This window comes from Oncorhynchus masou, unplaced genomic scaffold (genome assembly GCF_036934945.1).
Source record: "Oncorhynchus masou masou isolate Uvic2021 unplaced genomic scaffold, UVic_Omas_1.1 unplaced_scaffold_664, whole genome shotgun sequence".
Classification (NCBI taxonomy): Eukaryota; Metazoa; Chordata; class Actinopteri; order Salmoniformes; family Salmonidae; genus Oncorhynchus; species Oncorhynchus masou.
This window is the reverse complement of record NW_027013085.1, coordinates 138,923-161,432: the sequence shown is the minus strand read 5'-3', so window position 1 is coordinate 161,432 and position 22,510 is coordinate 138,923. Positions and strand designations below refer to the sequence as shown.

The window sequence follows — 22,510 nt, the reverse complement described above, 5'->3', positions numbered from 1 at the left end:
ACACACACACACACACACACACACACACACACACACACACACACACACACACACACACACACACACACACACACACACACACACACACACACACACACACAAAGACACACACACACACAAAGACACACACACACACACACAAAGACACACACACAAAGATACACACAAAAAGACACACACACAAAGACACACACACTTGAGAGGAAATATTTGTCTCTTTGGAGCTATATTGTGATTGTTTCCCTCTTCTCTCTTGCTCCTTGAACATTGAATGTCGGGAGAAAATGTCAGCACTGTAAAAAACATGTCAGTTAATATGTTGACTGAAATAACAACTGACCAGGTGACTGTGTGTCCCTGACGTATCCGATTCCACGGCAACACGGGTCTTCATCACATCTCCGTTCACACTCACGGAACCTGGTGCAAACACAAAGCAGGCACACACCTTTTCTTTGGGGAAACTAAACAGGAATTGTCTAACACTTTTCCTAAAGACTTTGTCATTATCCTAAAGAAAGATGTTTGTTATTGCTTGAAGTAGTGAAATATAACAGAACCAGTGGGACCCAGGTAACACCGCCCTAAGGTCTCTCAGCCCCAGAACCAGTGGGACCCAGGTAACACCGCCCTAAGGTCTCTCAGCCCCAGAACCAGTGGGACCCAGGTAACACCGCCCTAAGGTCTCTCAGCCCCAGAACCAGTGGGACCCAGGTAACACCGCCCTAAGGTCTCTCAGCCCCAGAACCAGTGGGACCCAGGTAACACCGCCCTAAGGTCTCTCAGCCCCAGAACCAGTGGGACCCAGGTAACACTGCCCTAAGGTCTCTCAGCCCCAGAACCAGTGGGACCCAGGTAACACTGCCCTAAGGTCTCTCACCCCCAGAACCAGTGGGACCCAGGTAACACCGCCCTAAGGACTCTCACCCCCAGAACCAGTGGGACCCAGGTAACACCGCCCTAAGGTCTCTCACCCCCAGAACCAGTGGGACCCAGGTAACACCGCCCTAAGGCCTCTTACCCCTCAGTGATAGGCTTGGCACTCAGGTAACACCGCCCTAAGGCCTCTTACCCCTCAGTGATAGGCTTGGCACTCAGGTAACACCGCCCTAAGGCCTCTTACCCCTCAGTGATAGGCTTGGCACTCAGGTTGACGCGGCTACGGACGGAATAAGACACCATCTTCTTAAAGGGAACACGGCTGTAAAAACTCTCCACACTTCCAGTCAGATCAACTGTTAAAACACAACAGAGAGAACAACACAAATGAGCTCCTGAAATAATAGAAAATGTTATTATTTTCTGGAGAAAAACTGTGTGTGCTTCCTTCCGCTGTTTTAATGGAGATAAGTTGATGACGTTTTAGAGGCTAATGTATTATTCTGGTAAATAATATGGTAGTGGGATAAGTTGAAGAAGACCTACAGCACCTCACTACAACATACTGATCATGAACCTACCAGGGATCTCATCACTACAACATACTGACCATGAACCTACCAGGGATCTCATCCTGCAGCACCTCACTACAACATACTGACCATTAACCTACCAGGGATCTCATCCTGCAGCACCTCACTACAACATACTGACCATTAACCTACCAGGGATCTCATCCTGCAGCACATCACTACAACATACTGACCAAGAACCTACCAGGGATCTCATCCTGCAGCACCTCACTACAACATACTGACCATGAACCTACCAGGGATCTCATCCTGCAGCACCTCACTACAACATACTGACCATTAACCTACCAGGGATCTCATCCTGCAGCACCTCACTACAACATACTGACCATTAACCTACCAGGGATCTCATCCTGCAGCACCTCACTACAACATACTGACCATGAACCTACCAGGGATCTCATCCTGCAGAACCTCACTACAACATACTGACCATGAACCTACCAGGGATCTCATCCTGCAGAACCTCACTACAACATACTGACCATGAACCTACCAGGGATCTCATCCTGCTGCACATCACTGCAACATACTGACCAAGAACCTACCAATGATCTCATCCTGCAGCTGCAGCATACTGACCATGAACCTACCAGGGATCTCATCCTGCAGCACCTCACTACAACATACTGACCATTAACCTACCAGGGATCTCATCCTGCAGCACATCACTACAACATACTGACCAAGAACCTACCAGGGATCTCATCCTGCAGCACATCACTACAACATACTGACCAAGAACCTACCAGGGATCTCATCCTGCAGCACCTCACTACAACATACTGACCAAGAACCTACCAGGGATCTCATCCTGCAGCACATCACTACAACATACTGACCATTAACCTACCAGGGATCTCATCCTGCAGCACCACACTACAACATACTGACCATTAACCTACCAGGGATCTCATCCTGCAGCACCACACTACAACATACTGACCAAGAACCTACCAGGGATCTCATCACTACAACATACTGACCATGAACCTACCAGTGATCTCATCCTGCAGCACCTCACTACAACATACTGACCATTAACCTACCAGGGATCTCATCCTGCAGCACCTCACTACAACATACTGACCATTAACCTACCAGGGATCTCATCCTGCAGCACATCACTACAACATACTGACCAAGAACCTACCAGGGATCTCATCCTGCAGCACATCACTACAACATACTGACCAAGAACCTACCAGGGATCTCATCCTGCAGCACCTCACTACAACATACTGACCAAGAACCTACCAGGGATCTCATCCTGCAGCACATCACTACAACATACTGACCATTAACCTACCAGGGATCTCATCCTGCAGCACCACACTACAACATACTGACCATTAACCTACCAGGGATCTCATCCTGCAGCACCACACTACAACATACTGACCAAGAACCTACCAGGGATCTCATCACTACAACATACTGACCATGAACCTACCAGTGATCTCATCCTGCAGCACCTCACTACAACATACTGACCATTAACCTACCAGGGATCTCATCATGCAGCACCTCACTACAACATACTGACCAAGAACCTACCAGTGATCTCATCCTGCAGCACCTCACTACAACATACTGGACCAAGAACCTACCAGGGATCTCATCCTGCTGCACATCACTGCAACATACTGACCATGAACCTACCAGGGATCTCATCACTACAAGATACTGACCATGAACCTACCAGGGATCTCGTCCTGCAGAACCTCACTACAACATACTGACCATGAACCTACCAGGGATCTCATCACTACAAGATACTGACCATGAACCTACCAGGGATCTCATCACTACAACATACTGACCATGAACCTACCAGGGATCTCGTCCTGCAGAACCTCACTACAACATACTGACCATGAACCTACCAGGGATCTCATCACTACAAGATACTGACCATGAACCTACCAGGGATCTCGTCTTGCAGAACCTCACTACAACATACTGACCATGAACCTAACAGGGATCTTGTCTTGCAGAACCTCACTACAACATACTGACCATGAACCTACCAGTGATCTCATCACTACAACATACTGACCATGAACCTACCAGGGATCTCATCACTACAACATACTGACCATGAACCTACCAGGGATCTCGTCCTGCAGAACCTCACTACAACATACTGACCATGAACCTACCAGGGATCTCATCACTACAAGATACTGACCATGAACCTACCAGGGATCTCGTCTTGCAGAACCTCACTACAACATACTGACCATGAACCTAACAGGGATCTTGTCTTGCAGAACCTCACTACAACATACTGACCATAAACCTACCAGGGATCTCGTCTTGCAGAACCTCACTACAACATACTGACCAAGAACCTACCAGTGATCTCATCCTGCAGCAAATCACATTCCACCAACAGAAAGAACAATGCCGTACGCTTTGCCTGACTGGACTCTGTCTAACTGAGCTCAATGTTTACCTAACTAGTATGATTCATTATGACTGGGCTACAGTACAGTACTCTGGCCAGGGTTACTGGGTCTGAGTGAATCTGGCTGTGGTCTTGAAGTACAGGATGTCCCAGAGAGAGCCCTGTTCCTGTCTGAACACCCCAGATGTCAACAGCCCAGAACCCTTTAATGAGAGGAAATGAGGGTTTAATGAGCAAATCAAGGAGAGACGTAACTAGCGGTCTGCTTGGAAATGAGTTTTATACAGAGGGAAGCACAGTTTTGGACAATATGTTACTGACCCCATTTACCATAAGGCCCAGCATTTTGGTCTGGTGGGCGTTTTCTGTACGTACAACATGTCTCTCATAACAACAGACAACAGGTTGCTGTTAAACGGGATGAGTTGGGGGTACTTGTGATAATATGTGATCTTGACTAGATAAAGTCTTCACTACCATGGATAAGATAAGAGACTACATGTGGCAAATCATTTCCCTCAAAATCAAGTGGATTATTTTATTTCATTTTCCATCTGGTCTGCATCTATAAATGACTCTGGTACACTGGCGGCAGACTCCCATCAGAGTGAGAGAGAAGTGACACTATCATTATATCATTATACACACCTCTAGTAGCCTCGCGGTTAGGGCGTTGGGCCAGTAACCGAAAGGTTGCTGGATCAAATCCCCGAGCTGACAAGGTAAAACATCTGTCGTTCTGCCCCTGAACAAGGCAGTTAACCCACCGTTCCCCTGAACAAGGCAGTTAACCCTCTGTTCCCCTGAACAAGGCAGTTAACCCACTGTTCCCCTGAACAAGGCAGTTAACCCACTGTTCCCCTGAACAAGGCAGTTAACCCACTGTTCCCCTGAACAAGGCAGTTAACCCACTGTTCCCCGAAGACGTGAATGTTGATTAAGGCAGGCCCCACCCCCACCGCTCTATGATAGACAGACCTGTAGAGAAGCTCTATAATGATAGACAGACCTGTAGAGAAGCTCTATAATGATAGACAGACAGACCTGTAGAGAAGCTCTATAATGACAGACAGACCTGTAGAGAAGTTATATAATGACAGACAGACCTGTAGAGAAGCTCTATAATGACAGACAGACCTGTAGAGAAGCTCTCTAATGATAGACAGACCTGCAGAGAAGCTCTATGACAGACAGACAGACCTGTAGAGAAGCTCTATGATAGACAGACAGACCTGTAGAGAAGCTCTATGACAGACAGGCCTGTAGAGAAGCTCTATAATGACAGACAGACCTGTAGAGAAGCTCTATAATGATAGACAGACCTGTAGAGAAGCTCTATAATGATAGACAGACCTGTAGAGAAGCTCTATAATGATAGACAGACCTGTGGAGAAGCTATGACAGACAGACAGACCTGTAGAGAAGCTCTATAATGACAGACAGACCTGTAGAGAAGCTCTATAATGACAGACAGACCTGTAGAGAAGCTCTATGACAGACAGACCTGTAGAGAAGCTCTATGACAGACAGACAGACCTATAGAGAAGCTCTATGATAGACAGACAGACCTGTAGAGAAGCTCTATGACAGACAGGCCTGTAGAGAAGCTCTATAATGACAGACAGACCTGTAGAGAAGCTCTATGACAGACAGACCTGTATAGAAGCTCTATGATAGACAGACAGACCTGTATAGAAGCTCTATAATGACAGACAGACCTGTAGAGAAGCTCTATAATGATAGACAGACCTGTGGAGAAGCTATGACAGACAGACAGACCTGTAGAGAAGCTCTATAATGACAGACAGACCTGTAGAGAAGCTCTATGACAGACAGACCTGTAGAGAAGCTCTATGACAGACAGACAGACCTGTAGAGAAGCTCTATGACAGACAGGCCTGTAGAGAAGCTCTATGACAGACAGACCTGTAGAGCAGCTCTATAATGATAGACAGACCTGTGGAGAAGCTATGACAGACAGACAGACCTGTAGAGAAGCTCTATAATGACAGACAGACCTGTAGAGAAGCTCTATAATGACAGACAGACCTGTAGAGAAGCTCTATGACAGACAGACCTGTAGAGAAGCTCTATGACAGACAGACAGACCTATAGAGAAGCTCTATGATAGACAGACAGACCTGTAGAGAAGCTCTATGACAGACAGGCCTGTAGAGAAGCTCTATAATGACAGACAGACCTGTAGAGAAGCTCTATGACAGACAGACCTGTATAGAAGCTCTATGATAGACAGACAGACCTGTATAGAAGCTCTATAATGACAGACAGACCTGTAGAGAAGCTCTATAATGATAGACAGACCTGTGGAGAAGCTATGACAGACAGACAGACCTGTAGAGAAGCTCTATAATGACAGACAGACCTGTAGAGAAGCTCTATGACAGACAGACCTGTAGAGAAGCTCTATGACAGACAGACAGACCTGTAGAGAAGCTCTATGACAGACAGGCCTGTAGAGAAGCTCTATGACAGACAGACCTGTAGAGCAGCTCTATAATGATAGACAGACCTGTGGAGAAGCTATGACAGACAGACAGACCTGTAGAAGCTCTATAATGACAGACAGACCTGTAGAGAAGCTCTATGATAGACAGACCTGTATAGAAGCTCTATGACAGACAGACAGACCTGTAGAGAAGCTCTATGATAGACAGACAGACCTGTAGAGAAGCTCTATGACAGACAGGCCTGTAGAGAAGCTCTATAATGACAGACAGATCTGTAGAGAGCTCTATAATGATAGATAGACCTGTAGAGAAGCTCTATAATGATAGACAGACCTGTAGAGAAGCTCTATAATGATAGACAGACCTGTGGAGAAGCTATGACAGACAGACAGACCTGTAGAGAAGCTCTATAATGACAGACAGACCTGTAGAGAAGCTCTATAATGACAGACAGACCTGTAGAGAAGCTCTATAATGATAGACAGACCTGTAGAGAAGCTCTATGACAGACAGGCCTGTAGAGAAGCTCTATGACAGACAGACAGACCTATAGAGAAGCTCTATGATAGACAGACAGACCTATAGAGAAGCTCTATGATAGACAGACAGACCTGTAGAGAAGCTCTATGACAGACAGGCCTGTAGAGAAGCTCTATAATGATAGACAGACCTGTGGAGAAGCTATGACAGACAGACAGACCTGTAGAGAAGCTCTATAATGACAGACAGACCTGTAGAGAAGCTCTATGACAGACAGACCTGTATAGAAGCTCTATGATAGACAGACAGACCTGTATAGAAGCTCTATGACAGTCAGACCTGTATAGAAGCTCGATAATGACAGACAGACCTGTAGAGAAGCTCTATAATGATAGACAGACCTGTGGAGAAGCTATGACAGACAGACAGACCTGTAGAGAAGCTCTATAATGACAGACAGACCTGTAGAGAAGCTCTATGACAGACACACCTGTAGAGAAGCTCTATAATGATAGACAGACCTGTAGAGAAGCTCTATGACAGACAGGCCTGTAGAGAAGCTCTATGACAGACAGACCTGTAGAGCAGCTCTATAATGATAGACAGACCTGTGGAGAAGCTATGACAGACAGACAGACCTGTAGAGAAGCTCTATAATGACAGACAGACCGGTAGAGAAGCTCTATGACAGACAGACCTGTATAGAAGCTCTATGATAGACAGACAGACAGACCTGTATAGTAGCTCTATGACAGTCAGACCTGTATAGAAGCTCTATGATAGACAGACAGACAGACCTGTATAGTAGCTCTATGACAGTCAGACCTGTATAGAAGCTCTATGATAGACAGACAGACCTGTAGAGAAGCTCTATAATGACAGTCAGACCTGTATAGAAGCTCTATGATAGACAGACAGACCAGTATAGTAGCTCTATGACAGTCAGACCTGTATAGAAGCTCTATGATAGACAGACAGACCTGTAGAGCAGCTCTATAATGATAGACAGACCTGTAGAGAAGCTCTATGACAGACAGACAGACCTATAGAGAAGCTCTATGATAGACAGACAGACCTATAGAGAAGCTCTATGATAGACAGACAGACCTGTAGAGAAGCTCTATGACAGACAGGCCTGTAGAGAAGCTCTATAATGATAGACAGACCTGTAGAGAAGCTCTATAATGATAGACAGACCTGTGGAGAAGCTATGACAGACAGACAGACCTGTAGAGAAGCTCTATAATGACAGACAGACCTGTAGAGAAGCTCTATGACAGACAGACCTGTATAGAAGCTCTATGATAGACAGACAGACCTGTATAGAAGCTCTATGACAGTCAGAACTGTATAGAAGCTCGATAATGACAGACAGACCTGTAGAGAAGCTCTATGACAGACAGACCTGTAGAGAAGCTCTATAATGATAGACAGACCTGTAGAGAAGCTCTATGACAGACAGGCCTGTAGAGAAGCTCTATGACAGACAGACCTGTAGAGCAGCTCTATAATGATAGACAGACCTGTGGAGAAGCTATGACAGACAGACAGACCTGTAGAGAAGCTCTATAATGACAGACAGACAGGTAGAAAGCTCTATGACAGACAGACCTGTATAGAAGCTCTATGATAGACAGACAGACCTGTATAGCAGCTCTATGACAGTCAGACCTGTATAGAAGCTCTATGATAGACAGACAGACAGACCTGTATAGTAGCTCTATGACAGTCAGACCTGTATAGAAGCTCTATGATAGACAGACAGACCTGTAGAGAAGCTCTATAATGACAGTCAGACCTGTATAGAAGCTCTATGATAGACAGACAGACCAGTATAGTAGCTCTATGACAGTCAGACCTGTATAGAAGCTCTATGATAGACAGGCAGACCTGTAGAGCAGCTCTATAATGATAGACAGACCTGTGGAGAAGCTATGACAGACAGACCTGTAGAGAAGCTCTATGACAGACAGACCTGTATAGAAGCTCTATGATAGACAGACAGACCTGTATAGAAGCTCTATGACAGACAGACCTGTGGAGAAGCTCTATAACAGACAGACAGACAGACAGACCTGTAGAGAAGCTCTATGATAGACAGACAGACCTGTAGAGAAGCTCTATGACAGACAGACCTGTATAGAAGCTCTATGATAGACAGACAGACCTGTATAGAAGCTCTATGATAGACAGACAGACCTGTATAGAAGCTCTATGATAGACAGTCAGACCTGTAGAGAAGCTCTATGACAGACAGACCTGTGGAGAAGCTCTATAACAGACAGACAGACAGACAGACCTGTAGAGAAGCTCTATAATAGATTGACAGACCTGTAGAGAAGCTCTATAACAGACAGACAGACAGACAGACAGACAGACCTGTAGAGAAGCTCTATAACAGACAGACAGACAGACCTGTGGAGAAGCTATGACAGACAGACAGACCTGTAGAGAAGCTCTATAATGATAGACAGACCTGTGGAGAAGCTATGACAGACAGACAGACCTGTAGAGAAGCTCTATAATGACAGACAGACCTGTAGAGAAGCTCTATGACAGACACACCTGTAGAGAAGCTCTATAATGATAGACAGACCTGTAGAGAAGCTCTATGACAGACAGGCCTGTAGAGAAGCTCTATGACAGACAGACCTGTAGAGCAGCTCTATAATGATAGACAGACCTGTGGAGAAGCTATGACAGACAGACAGACCTGTAGAGAAGCTCTATAATGACAGACAGACCGGTAGAGAAGCTCTATGACAGACAGACCTGTATAGAAGCTCTATGATAGACAGACAGACAGACCTGTATAGTAGCTCTATGACAGTCAGACCTGTATAGAAGCTCTATGATAGACAGACAGACAGACCTGTATAGTAGCTCTATGACAGTCAGACCTGTATAGAAGCTCTATGATAGACAGACAGACCTGTAGAGAAGCTCTATAATGACAGTCAGACCTGTATAGAAGCTCTATGATAGACAGACAGACCAGTATAGTAGCTCTATGACAGTCAGACCTGTATAGAAGCTCTATGATAGACAGACAGACCTGTATAGAAGCTCTATAATGACAGACAGACCTGTAGAGAAGCTCTATAATGATAGACAGACCTGTGGAGAAGCTATGACAGACAGACAGACCTGTAGAGAAGCTCTATAATGACAGACAGACCTGTAGAGAAGCTCTATGACAGACAGACCTGTAGAGAAGCTCTATGACAGACAGACAGACCTGTAGAGAAGCTCTATGACAGACAGGCCTGTAGAGAAGCTCTATGACAGACAGACCTGTAGAGCAGCTCTATAATGATAGACAGACCTGTGGAGAAGCTATGACAGACAGACAGACCTGTAGAGAAGCTCTATAATGACAGACAGACCTGTAGAGAAGCTCTATGATAGACAGACCTGTATAGAAGCTCTATGACAGACAGACAGACCTGTAGAGAAGCTCTATGATAGACAGACAGACCTGTAGAGAAGCTCTATGACAGACAGGCCTGTAGAGAAGCTCTATAATGACAGACAGATCTGTAGAGAAGCTCTATAATGATAGATAGACCTGTAGAGAAGCTCTATAATGATAGACAGACCTGTAGAGAAGCTCTATAATGATAGACAGACCTGTGGAGAAGCTATGACAGACAGACAGACCTGTAGAGAAGCTCTATAATGACAGACAGACCTGTAGAGAAGCTCTATAATGACAGACAGACCTGTAGAGAAGCTCTATAATGATAGACAGACCTGTAGAGAAGCTCTATGACAGACAGGCCTGTAGAGAAGCTCTATGACAGACAGACAGACCTATAGAGAAGCTCTATGATAGACAGACAGACCTATAGAGAAGCTCTATGATAGACAGACAGACCTGTAGAGAAGCTCTATGACAGACAGGCCTGTAGAGAAGCTCTATAATGATAGACAGACCTGTGGAGAAGCTATGACAGACAGACAGACCTGTAGAGAAGCTCTATAATGACAGACAGACCTGTAGAGAAGCTCTATGACAGACAGACCTGTATAGAAGCTCTATGATAGACAGACAGACCTGTATAGAAGCTCTATGACAGTCAGACCTGTATAGAAGCTCGATAATGACAGACAGACCTGTAGAGAAGCTCTATAATGATAGACAGACCTGTGGAGAAGCTATGACAGACAGACAGACCTGTAGAGAAGCTCTATAATGACAGACAGACCTGTAGAGAAGCTCTATGACAGACACACCTGTAGAGAAGCTCTATAATGATAGACAGACCTGTAGAGAAGCTCTATGACAGACAGGCCTGTAGAGAAGCTCTATGACAGACAGACCTGTAGAGCAGCTCTATAATGATAGACAGACCTGTGGAGAAGCTATGACAGACAGACAGACCTGTAGAGAAGCTCTATAATGACAGACAGACCGGTAGAGAAGCTCTATGACAGACAGACCTGTATAGAAGCTCTATGATAGACAGACAGACAGACCTGTATAGTAGCTCTATGACAGTCAGACCTGTATAGAAGCTCTATGATAGACAGACAGACAGACCTGTATAGTAGCTCTATGACAGTCAGACCTGTATAGAAGCTCTATGATAGACAGACAGACCTGTAGAGAAGCTCTATAATGACAGTCAGACCTGTATAGAAGCTCTATGATAGACAGACAGACCAGTATAGTAGCTCTATGACAGTCAGACCTGTATAGAAGCTCTATGATAGACAGACAGACCTGTAGAGCAGCTCTATAATGATAGACAGACCTGTAGAGAAGCTCTATGACAGACAGACAGACCTATAGAGAAGCTCTATGATAGACAGACAGACCTATAGAGAAGCTCTATGATAGACAGACAGACCTGTAGAGAAGCTCTATGACAGACAGGCCTGTAGAGAAGCTCTATAATGATAGACAGACCTGTAGAGAAGCTCTATAATGATAGACAGACCTGTGGAGAAGCTATGACAGACAGACAGACCTGTAGAGAAGCTCTATAATGACAGACAGACCTGTAGAGAAGCTCTATGACAGACAGACCTGTATAGAAGCTCTATGATAGACAGACAGACCTGTATAGAAGCTCTATGACAGTCAGAACTGTATAGAAGCTCGATAATGACAGACAGACCTGTAGAGAAGCTCTATGACAGACAGACCTGTAGAGAAGCTCTATAATGATAGACAGACCTGTAGAGAAGCTCTATGACAGACAGGCCTGTAGAGAAGCTCTATGACAGACAGACCTGTAGAGCAGCTCTATAATGATAGACAGACCTGTGGAGAAGCTATGACAGACAGACAGACCTGTAGAGAAGCTCTATAATGACAGACAGACAGGTAGAGAAGCTCTATGACAGACAGACCTGTATAGAAGCTCTATGATAGACAGACAGACCTGTATAGCAGCTCTATGACAGTCAGACCTGTATAGAAGCTCTATGATAGACAGACAGACAGACCTGTATAGTAGCTCTATGACAGTCAGACCTGTATAGAAGCTCTATGATAGACAGACAGACCTGTAGAGAAGCTCTATAATGACAGTCAGACCTGTATAGAAGCTCTATGATAGACAGACAGACCAGTATAGTAGCTCTATGACAGTCAGACCTGTATAGAAGCTCTATGATAGACAGGCAGACCTGTAGAGCAGCTCTATAATGATAGACAGACCTGTGGAGAAGCTATGACAGACAGACCTGTAGAGAAGCTCTATGACAGACAGACCTGTATAGAAGCTCTATGATAGACAGACAGACCTGTATAGAAGCTCTATGACAGACAGACCTGTGGAGAAGCTCTATAACAGACAGACAGACAGACAGACCTGTAGAGAAGCTCTATGATAGACAGACAGACCTGTAGAGAAGCTCTATGACAGACAGACCTGTATAGAAGCTCTATGATAGACAGACAGACCTGTATAGAAGCTCTATGATAGACAGACAGACCTGTATAGAAGCTCTATGATAGACAGTCAGACCTGTAGAGAAGCTCTATGACAGACAGACCTGTGGAGAAGCTCTATAACAGACAGACAGACAGACAGACCTGTAGAGAAGCTCTATAATAGATTGACAGACCTGTAGAGAAGCTCTATAACAGACAGACAGACAGACAGACAGACAGACCTGTAGAGAAGCTCTATAACAGACAGACAGACAGACCTGTGGAGAAGCTATGACAGACAGACAGACCTGTAGAGAAGCTCTATAATGATAGACAGACCTGTGGAGAAGCTATGACAGACAGACAGACCTGTAGAGAAGCTCTATAATGACAGACAGACCTGTAGAGAAGCTCTATGACAGACACACCTGTAGAGAAGCTCTATAATGATAGACAGACCTGTAGAGAAGCTCTATGACAGACAGGCCTGTAGAGAAGCTCTATGACAGACAGACCTGTAGAGCAGCTCTATAATGATAGACAGACCTGTGGAGAAGCTATGACAGACAGACAGACCTGTAGAGAAGCTCTATAATGACAGACAGACCGGTAGAGAAGCTCTATGACAGACAGACCTGTATAGAAGCTCTATGATAGACAGACAGACAGACCTGTATAGTAGCTCTATGACAGTCAGACCTGTATAGAAGCTCTATGATAGACAGACAGACAGACCTGTATAGTAGCTCTATGACAGTCAGACCTGTATAGAAGCTCTATGATAGACAGACAGACCTGTAGAGAAGCTCTATAATGACAGTCAGACCTGTATAGAAGCTCTATGATAGACAGACAGACCAGTATAGTAGCTCTATGACAGTCAGACCTGTATAGAAGCTCTATGATAGACAGACAGACCTGTATAGAAGCTCTATAATGACAGACAGACCTGTAGAGAAGCTCTATAATGATAGACAGACCTGTGGAGAAGCTATGACAGACAGACAGACCTGTAGAGAAGCTCTATAATGACAGACAGACCTGTAGAGAAGCTCTATGACAGACAGACCTGTAGAGAAGCTCTATGACAGACAGACAGACCTGTAGAGAAGCTCTATGACAGACAGGCCTGTAGAGAAGCTCTATGACAGACAGACCTGTAGAGCAGCTCTATAATGATAGACAGACCTGTGGAGAAGCTATGACAGACAGACAGACCTGTAGAGAAGCTCTATAATGACAGACAGACCTGTAGAGAAGCTCTATGATAGACAGACCTGTATAGAAGCTCTATGACAGACAGACAGACCTGTAGAGAAGCTCTATGATAGACAGACAGACCTGTAGAGAAGCTCTATGACAGACAGGCCTGTAGAGAAGCTCTATAATGACAGACAGATCTGTAGAGAAGCTCTATAATGATAGATAGACCTGTAGAGAAGCTCTATAATGATAGACAGACCTGTAGAGAAGCTCTATAATGATAGACAGACCTGTGGAGAAGCTATGACAGACAGACAGACCTGTAGAGAAGCTCTATAATGACAGACAGACCTGTAGAGAAGCTCTATAATGACAGACAGACCTGTAGAGAAGCTCTATAATGATAGACAGACCTGTAGAGAAGCTCTATGACAGACAGGCCTGTAGAGAAGCTCTATGACAGACAGACAGACCTATAGAGAAGCTCTATAATGACAGACAGACCTGTAGAGAAGCTCTATAATGATAGACAGACCTGTGGAGAAGCTATGACAGACAGACAGACCTGTAGAGAAGCTCTATAATGACAGACAGACCTGTAGAGAAGCTCTATGACAGACAGACCTGTAGAGAAGCTCTATGACAGACAGACAGACCTGTAGAGAAGCTCTATGACAGACAGGCCTGTAGAGAAGCTCTATGACAGACAGACCTGTAGAGCAGCTCTATAATGATAGACAGACCTGTGGAGAAGCTATGACAGACAGACAGACCTGTAGAGAAGCTCTATAATGACAGACAGACCTGTAGAGAAGCTCTATGATAGACAGACCTGTATAGAAGCTCTATGACAGACAGACAGACCTGTAGAGAAGCTCTATGATAGACAGACAGACCTGTAGAGAAGCTCTATGACAGACAGGCCTGTAGAGAAGCTCTATAATGACAGACAGATCTGTAGAGAAGCTCTATAATGATAGATAGACCTGTAGAGAAGCTCTATAATGATAGACAGACCTGTAGAGAAGCTCTATAATGATAGACAGACCTGTGGAGAAGCTATGACAGACAGACAGACCTGTAGAGAAGCTCTATAATGACAGACAGACCTGTAGAGAAGCTCTATAATGACAGACAGACCTGTAGAGAAGCTCTATAATGATAGACAGACCTGTAGAGAAGCTCTATGACAGACAGGCCTGTAGAGAAGCTCTATGACAGACAGACAGACCTATAGAGAAGCTCTATGATAGACAGACAGACCTATAGAGAAGCTCTATGATAGACAGACAGACCTGTAGAGAAGCTCTATGACAGACAGGCCTGTAGAGAAGCTCTATAATGATAGACAGACCTGTGGAGAAGCTATGACAGACAGACAGACCTGTAGAGAAGCTCTATAATGACAGACAGACCTGTAGAGAAGCTCTATGACAGACAGACCTGTATAGAAGCTCTATGATAGACAGACAGACCTGTATAGAAGCTCTATGACAGTCAGACCTGTATAGAAGCTCGATAATGACAGACAGACCTGTAGAGAAGCTCTATAATGATAGACAGACCTGTGGAGAAGCTATGACAGACAGACAGACCTGTAGAGAAGCTCTATAATGACAGACAGACCTGTAGAGAAGCTCTATGACAGACACACCTGTAGAGAAGCTCTATAATGATAGACAGACCTGTAGAGAAGCTCTATGACAGACAGGCCTGTAGAGAAGCTCTATGACAGACAGACCTGTAGAGCAGCTCTATAATGATAGACAGACCTGTGGAGAAGCTATGACAGACAGACAGACCTGTAGAGAAGCTCTATAATGACAGACAGACCGGTAGAGAAGCTCTATGACAGACAGACCTGTATAGAAGCTCTATGATAGACAGACAGACAGACCTGTATAGTAGCTCTATGACAGTCAGACCTGTATAGAAGCTCTATGATAGACAGACAGACAGACCTGTATAGTAGCTCTATGACAGTCAGACCTGTATAGAAGCTCTATGATAGACAGACAGACCTGTAGAGAAGCTCTATAATGACAGTCAGACCTGTATAGAAGCTCTATGATAGACAGACAGACCAGTATAGTAGCTCTATGACAGTCAGACCTGTATAGAAGCTCTATGATAGACAGACAGACCTGTAGAGCAGCTCTATAATGATAGACAGACCTGTAGAGAAGCTCTATGACAGACAGACAGACCTATAGAGAAGCTCTATGATAGACAGACAGACCTATAGAGAAGCTCTATGATAGACAGACAGACCTGTAGAGAAGCTCTATGACAGACAGGCCTGTAGAGAAGCTCTATAATGATAGACAGACCTGTAGAGAAGCTCTATAATGATAGACAGACCTGTGGAGAAGCTATGACAGACAGACAGACCTGTAGAGAAGCTCTATAATGACAGACAGACCTGTAGAGAAGCTCTATGACAGACAGACCTGTATAGAAGCTCTATGATAGACAGACAGACCTGTATAGAAGCTCTATGACAGTCAGAACTGTATAGAAGCTCGATAATGACAGACAGACCTGTAGAGAAGCTCTATGACAGACAGACCTGTAGAGAAGCTCTATAATGATAGACAGACCTGTAGAGAAGCTCTATGACAGACAGGCCTGTAGAGAAGCTCTATGACAGACAGACCTGTAGAGCAGCTCTATAATGATAGACAGACCTGTGGAGAAGCTATGACAGACAGACAGACCTGTAGAGAAGCTCTATAATGACAGACAGACAGGTAGAGAAGCTCTATGACAGACAGACCTGTATAGAAGCTCTATGATAGACAGACAGACCTGTATAGCAGCTCTATGACAGTCAGACCTGTATAGAAGCTCTATGATAGACAGACAGACAGACCTGTATAGTAGCTCTATGACAGTCAGACCTGTATAGAAGCTCTATGATAGACAGACAGACCTGTAGAGAAGCTCTATAATGACAGTCAGACCTGTATAGAAGCTCTATGATAGACAGACAGACCAGTATAGTAGCTCTATGACAGTCAGACCTGTATAGAAGCTCTATGATAGACAGGCAGACCTGTAGAGCAGCTCTATAATGATAGACAGACCTGTGGAGAAGCTATGACAGACAGACCTGTAGAGAAGCTCTATGACAGACAGACCTGTATAGAAGCTCTATGATAGACAGACAGACCTGTATAGAAGCTCTATGACAGACAGACCTGTGGAGAAGCTCTATAACAGACAGACAGACAGACAGACCTGTAGAGAAGCTCTATGATAGACAGACAGACCTGTAGAGAAGCTCTATGACAGACAGACCTGTATAGAAGCTCTATGATAGACAGACAGACCTGTATAGAAGCTCTATGATAGACAGACAGACCTGTATAGAAGCTCTATGATAGACAGTCAGACCTGTAGAGAAGCTCTATGACAGACAGACCTGTGGAGAAGCTCTATAACAGACAGACAGACAGACAGACCTGTAGAGAAGCTCTATAATAGATTGACAGACCTGTAGAGAAGCTCTATAACAGACAGACAGACAGACAGACAGACAGACCTGTAGAGAAGCTCTATAACAGACAGACAGACAGACCTGTAGAGAAGCTCTATAATGATAGACAGACCTGTGGAGAAGCTATGACAGACAGACAGACCTGTAGAGAAGCTCTATAATGACAGACAGACCTGTAGAGAAGCTCTATGACAGACACACCTGTAGAGAAGCTCTATAATGATAGACAGACCTGTAGAGAAGCTCTATAATGACAGACAGACCGGTAGAGAAGCTCTATGACAGACAGACCTGTATAGAAGCTCTATGATAGACAGACAGACAGACCTGTATAGTAGCTCTATGACAGTCAGACCTGTATAGAAGCTCTATGATAGACAGACAGACAGACCTGTATAGTAGCTCTATGACAGTCAGACCTGTATAGAAGCTCTATGATAGACAGACAGACCTGTAGAGAAGCTCTATAATGACAGTCAGACCTGTATAGAAGCTCTATGATAGACAGACAGACCAGTATAGTAGCTCTATGACAGTCAGACCTGTATAGAAGCTCTATGATAGACAGACAGACCTGTATAGAAGCTCTATAATGACAGACAGACCTGTAGAGAAGCTCTATAATGATAGACAGACCTGTGGAGAAGCTATGACAGACAGACAGACCTGTAGAGAAGCTCTATAATGACAGACAGACCTGTAGAGAAGCTCTATGACAGACAGACCTGTAGAGAAGCTCTATGACAGACAGACAGACCTGTAGAGAAGCTCTATGACAGACAGGCCTGTAGAGAAGCTCTATGACAGACAGACCTGTAGAGCAGCTCTATAATGATAGACAGACCTGTGGAGAAGCTATGACAGACAGACAGACCTGTAGAGAAGCTCTATAATGACAGACAGACCTGTAGAGAAGCTCTATGATAGACAGACCTGTATAGAAGCTCTATGACAGACAGACAGACCTGTAGAGAAGCTCTATGATAGACAGACAGACCTGTAGAGAAGCTCTATGACAGACAGGCCTGTAGAGAAGCTCTATAATGACAGACAGATCTGTAGAGAAGCTCTATAATGATAGATAGACCTGTAGAGAAGCTCTATAATGATAGACAGACCTGTAGAGAAGCTCTATAATGATAGACAGACCTGTGGAGAAGCTATGACAGACAGACAGACCTGTAGAGAAGCTCTATAATGACAGACAGACCTGTAGAGAAGCTCTATAATGACAGACAGACCTGTAGAGAAGCTCTATAATGACAGACAGACCTGTAGAGAAGCTCTATAATGACAGACAGACCTGTAGAGAAGCTCTATAATGATAGACAGACCTGTAGAGAAGCTCTATGACAGACAGGCCTGTAGAGAAGCTCTATGACAGACAGACAGACCTATAGAGAAGCTCTATGATAGACAGACAGACCTATAGAGAAGCTCTATGATAGACAGACAGACCTGTAGAGAAGCTCTATGACAGACAGGCCTGTAGAGAAGCTCTATAATGATAGACAGACCTGTGGAGAAGCTATGACAGACAGACAGACCTGTAGAGAAGCTCTATAATGACAGACAGACCTGTAGAGAAGCTCTATGACAGACAGACCTGTATAGAAGCTCTATGATAGACAGACAGACCTGTATAGAAGCTCTATGACAGTCAGACCTGTATAGAAGCTCGATAATGACAGACAGACCTGTAGAGAAGCTCTATAATGATAGACAGACCTGTGGAGAAGCTATGACAGACAGACAGACCTGTAGAGAAGCTCTATAATGACAGACAGACCTGTAGAGAAGCTCTATGACAGACACACCTGTAGAGAAGCTCTATAATGATAGACAGACCTGTAGAGAAGCTCTATGACAGACAGGCCTGTAGAGAAGCTCTATGACAGACAGACCTGTAGAGCAGCTCTATAATGATAGACAGACCTGTGGAGAAGCTATGACAGACAGACAGACCTGTAGAGAAGCTCTATAATGACAGACAGACCGGTAGAGAAGCTCTATGACAGACAGACCTGTATAGAAGCTCTATGATAGACAGACAGACAGACCTGTATAGTAGCTCTATGACAGTCAGACCTGTATAGAAGCTCTATGATAGACAGACAGACAGACCTGTATAGTAGCTCTATGACAGTCAGACCTGTATAGAAGCTCTATGATAGACAGACAGACCTGTAGAGAAGCTCTATAATGACAGTCAGACCTGTATAGAAGCTCTATGATAGACAGACAGACCAGTATAGTAGCTCTATGACAGTCAGACCTGTATAGAAGCTCTATGATAGACAGACAGACCTGTAGAGCAGCTCTATAATGATAGACAGACCTGTAGAGAAGCTCTATGACAGACAGACAGACCTATAGAGAAGCTCTATGATAGACAGACAGACCTATAGAGAAGCTCTATGATAGACAGACAGACCTGTAGAGAAGCTCTATGACAGACAGGCCTGTAGAGAAGCTCTATAATGATAGACAGACCTGTAGAGAAGCTCTATAATGATAGACAGACCTGTGGAGAAGCTATGACAGACAGACAGACCTGTAGAGAAGCTCTATAATGACAGACAGACCTGTAGAGAAGCTCTATGACAGACAGACCTGTATAGAAGCTCTATGATAGACAGACAGACCTGTATAGAAGCTCTATGACAGTCAGAACTGTATAGAAGCTCGATAATGACAGACAGACCTGTAGAGAAGCTCTATGACAGACAGACCTGTAGAGAAGCTCTATAATGATAGACAGACCTGTAGAGAAGCTCTATGACAGACAGGCCTGTAGAGAAGCTCTATGACAGACAGACCTGTAGAGCAGCTCTATAATGATAGACAGACCTGTGGAGAAGCTATGACAGACAGACAGACCTGTAGAGAAGCTCTATAATGACAGACAGACAGGTAGAGAAGCTCTATGACAGACAGACCTGTATAGAAGCTCTATGATAGACAGACAGACCTGTATAGCAGCTCTATGACAGTCAGACCTGTATAGAAGCTCTATGATAGACAGACAGACAGACCTGTATAGTAGCTCTATGACAGTCAGACCTGTATAGAAGCTCTATGATAGACAGACAGACCTGTAGAGAAGCTCTATAATGACAGTCAGACCTGTATAGAAGCTCTATGATAGACAGACAGACCAGTATAGTAGCTCTATGACAGTCAGACCTGTATAGAAGCTCTATGATAGACAGGCAGACCTGTAGAGCAGCTCTATAATGATAGACAGACCTGTGGAGAAGCTATGACAGACAGACCTGTAGAGAAGCTCTATGACAGACAGACCTGTATAGAAGCTCTATGATAGACAGACAGACCTGTATAGAAGCTCTATGACAGACAGACCTGTGGAGAAGCTCTATAACAGACAGACAGACAGACAGACCTGTAGAGAAGCTCTATGATAGACAGACAGACCTGTAGAGAAGCTCTATGACAGACAGACCTGTATAGAAGCTCTATGATAGACAGACAGACCTGTATAGAAGCTCTATGATAGACAGACAGACCTGTATAGAAGCTCTATGATAGACAGTCAGACCTGTAGAGAAGCTCTATGACAGACAGACCTGTGGAGAAGCTCTATAACAGACAGACAGACAGACAGACCTGTAGAGAAGCTCTATAATAGATTGACAGACCTGTAGAGAAGCTCTATAACAGACAGACAGACAGACAGACAGACAGACCTGTAGAGAAGCTCTATAACAGACAGACAGACAGACCTGTGGAGAAGCTATGACAGACAGACAGACCTGTAGAGAAGCTCTATAATGATAGACAGACCTGTGGAGAAGCTATGACAGACAGACAGACCTGTAGAGAAGCTCTATAATGACAGACAGACCTGTAGAGAAGCTCTATGACAGACACACCTGTAGAGAAGCTCTATAATGATAGACAGACCTGTAGAGAAGCTCTATGACAGACAGGCCTGTAGAGAAGCTCTATGACAGACAGACCTGTAGAGCAGCTCTATAATGATAGACAGACCTGTGGAGAAGCTATGACAGACAGACAGACCTGTAGAGAAGCTCTATAATGACAGACAGACCGGTAGAGAAGCTCTATGACAGACAGACCTGTATAGAAGCTCTATGATAGACAGACAGACAGACCTGTATAGTAGCTCTATGACAGTCAGACCTGTATAGAAGCTCTATGATAGACAGACAGACAGACCTGTATAGTAGCTCTATGACAGTCAGACCTGTATAGAAGCTCTATGATAGACAGACAGACCTGTAGAGAAGCTCTATAATGACAGTCAGACCTGTATAGAAGCTCTATGATAGACAGACAGACCAGTATAGTAGCTCTATGACAGTCAGACCTGTATAGAAGCTCTATGATAGACAGACAGACCTGTAGAGCAGCTCTATAATGATAGACAGACCTGTAGAGAAGCTCTATGACAGACAGACAGACCTATAGAGAAGCTCTATGATAGACAGACAGACCTATAGAGAAGCTCTATGATAGACAGACAGACCTGTAGAGAAGCTCTATGACAGACAGGCCTGTAGAGAAGCTCTATAATGATAGACAGACCTGTAGAGAAGCTCTATAATGATAGACAGACCTGTGGAGAAGCTATGACAGACAGACAGACCTGTAGAGAAGCTCTATAATGACAGACAGACCTGTAGAGAAGCTCTATGACAGACAGACCTGTATAGAAGCTCTATGATAGACAGACAGACCTGTATAGAAGCTCTATGACAGTCAGACCTGTATAGAAGCTCGATAATGACAGACAGACCTGTAGAGAAGCTCTATGACAGACAGACCTGTAGAGAAGCTCTATAATGATAGACAGACCTGTAGAGAAGCTCTATGACAGACAGGCCTGTAGAGAAGCTCTATGACAGACAGACCTGTAGAGCAGCTCTATAATGATAGACAGACCTGTGGAGAAGCTATGACAGACAGACAGACCTGTAGAGAAGCTCTATAATGACAGACAGACCGGTAGAGAAGCTCTATGACAGACAGACCTGTATAGAAGCTCTATGATAGACAGACAGACCTGTATAGCAGCTCTATGACAGTCAGACCTGTATAGAAGCTCTATGA

The 22,510-nt window shown here is 44.4% G+C and overlaps 1 protein-coding gene across 1 annotated transcript in view; it reads right to left on the bottom strand.

The window, feature by feature from the left end:
• Positions 1-22,510, bottom strand: part of LOC135536785 (thyroglobulin-like) — a 103,192-nt gene that overhangs the window by 35,887 nt on the left and 44,795 nt on the right. The window contains exons 35-36 of the mRNA XM_064963016.1: positions 1,124-1,235; positions 341-420 (exon numbers count right to left, since the gene is read on the bottom strand). Coding sequence (XP_064819088.1) covers positions 341-420; positions 1,124-1,235 — 192 coding nt within the window. The remainder of the gene's footprint in view (positions 1-340; positions 421-1,123; positions 1,236-22,510) is intronic.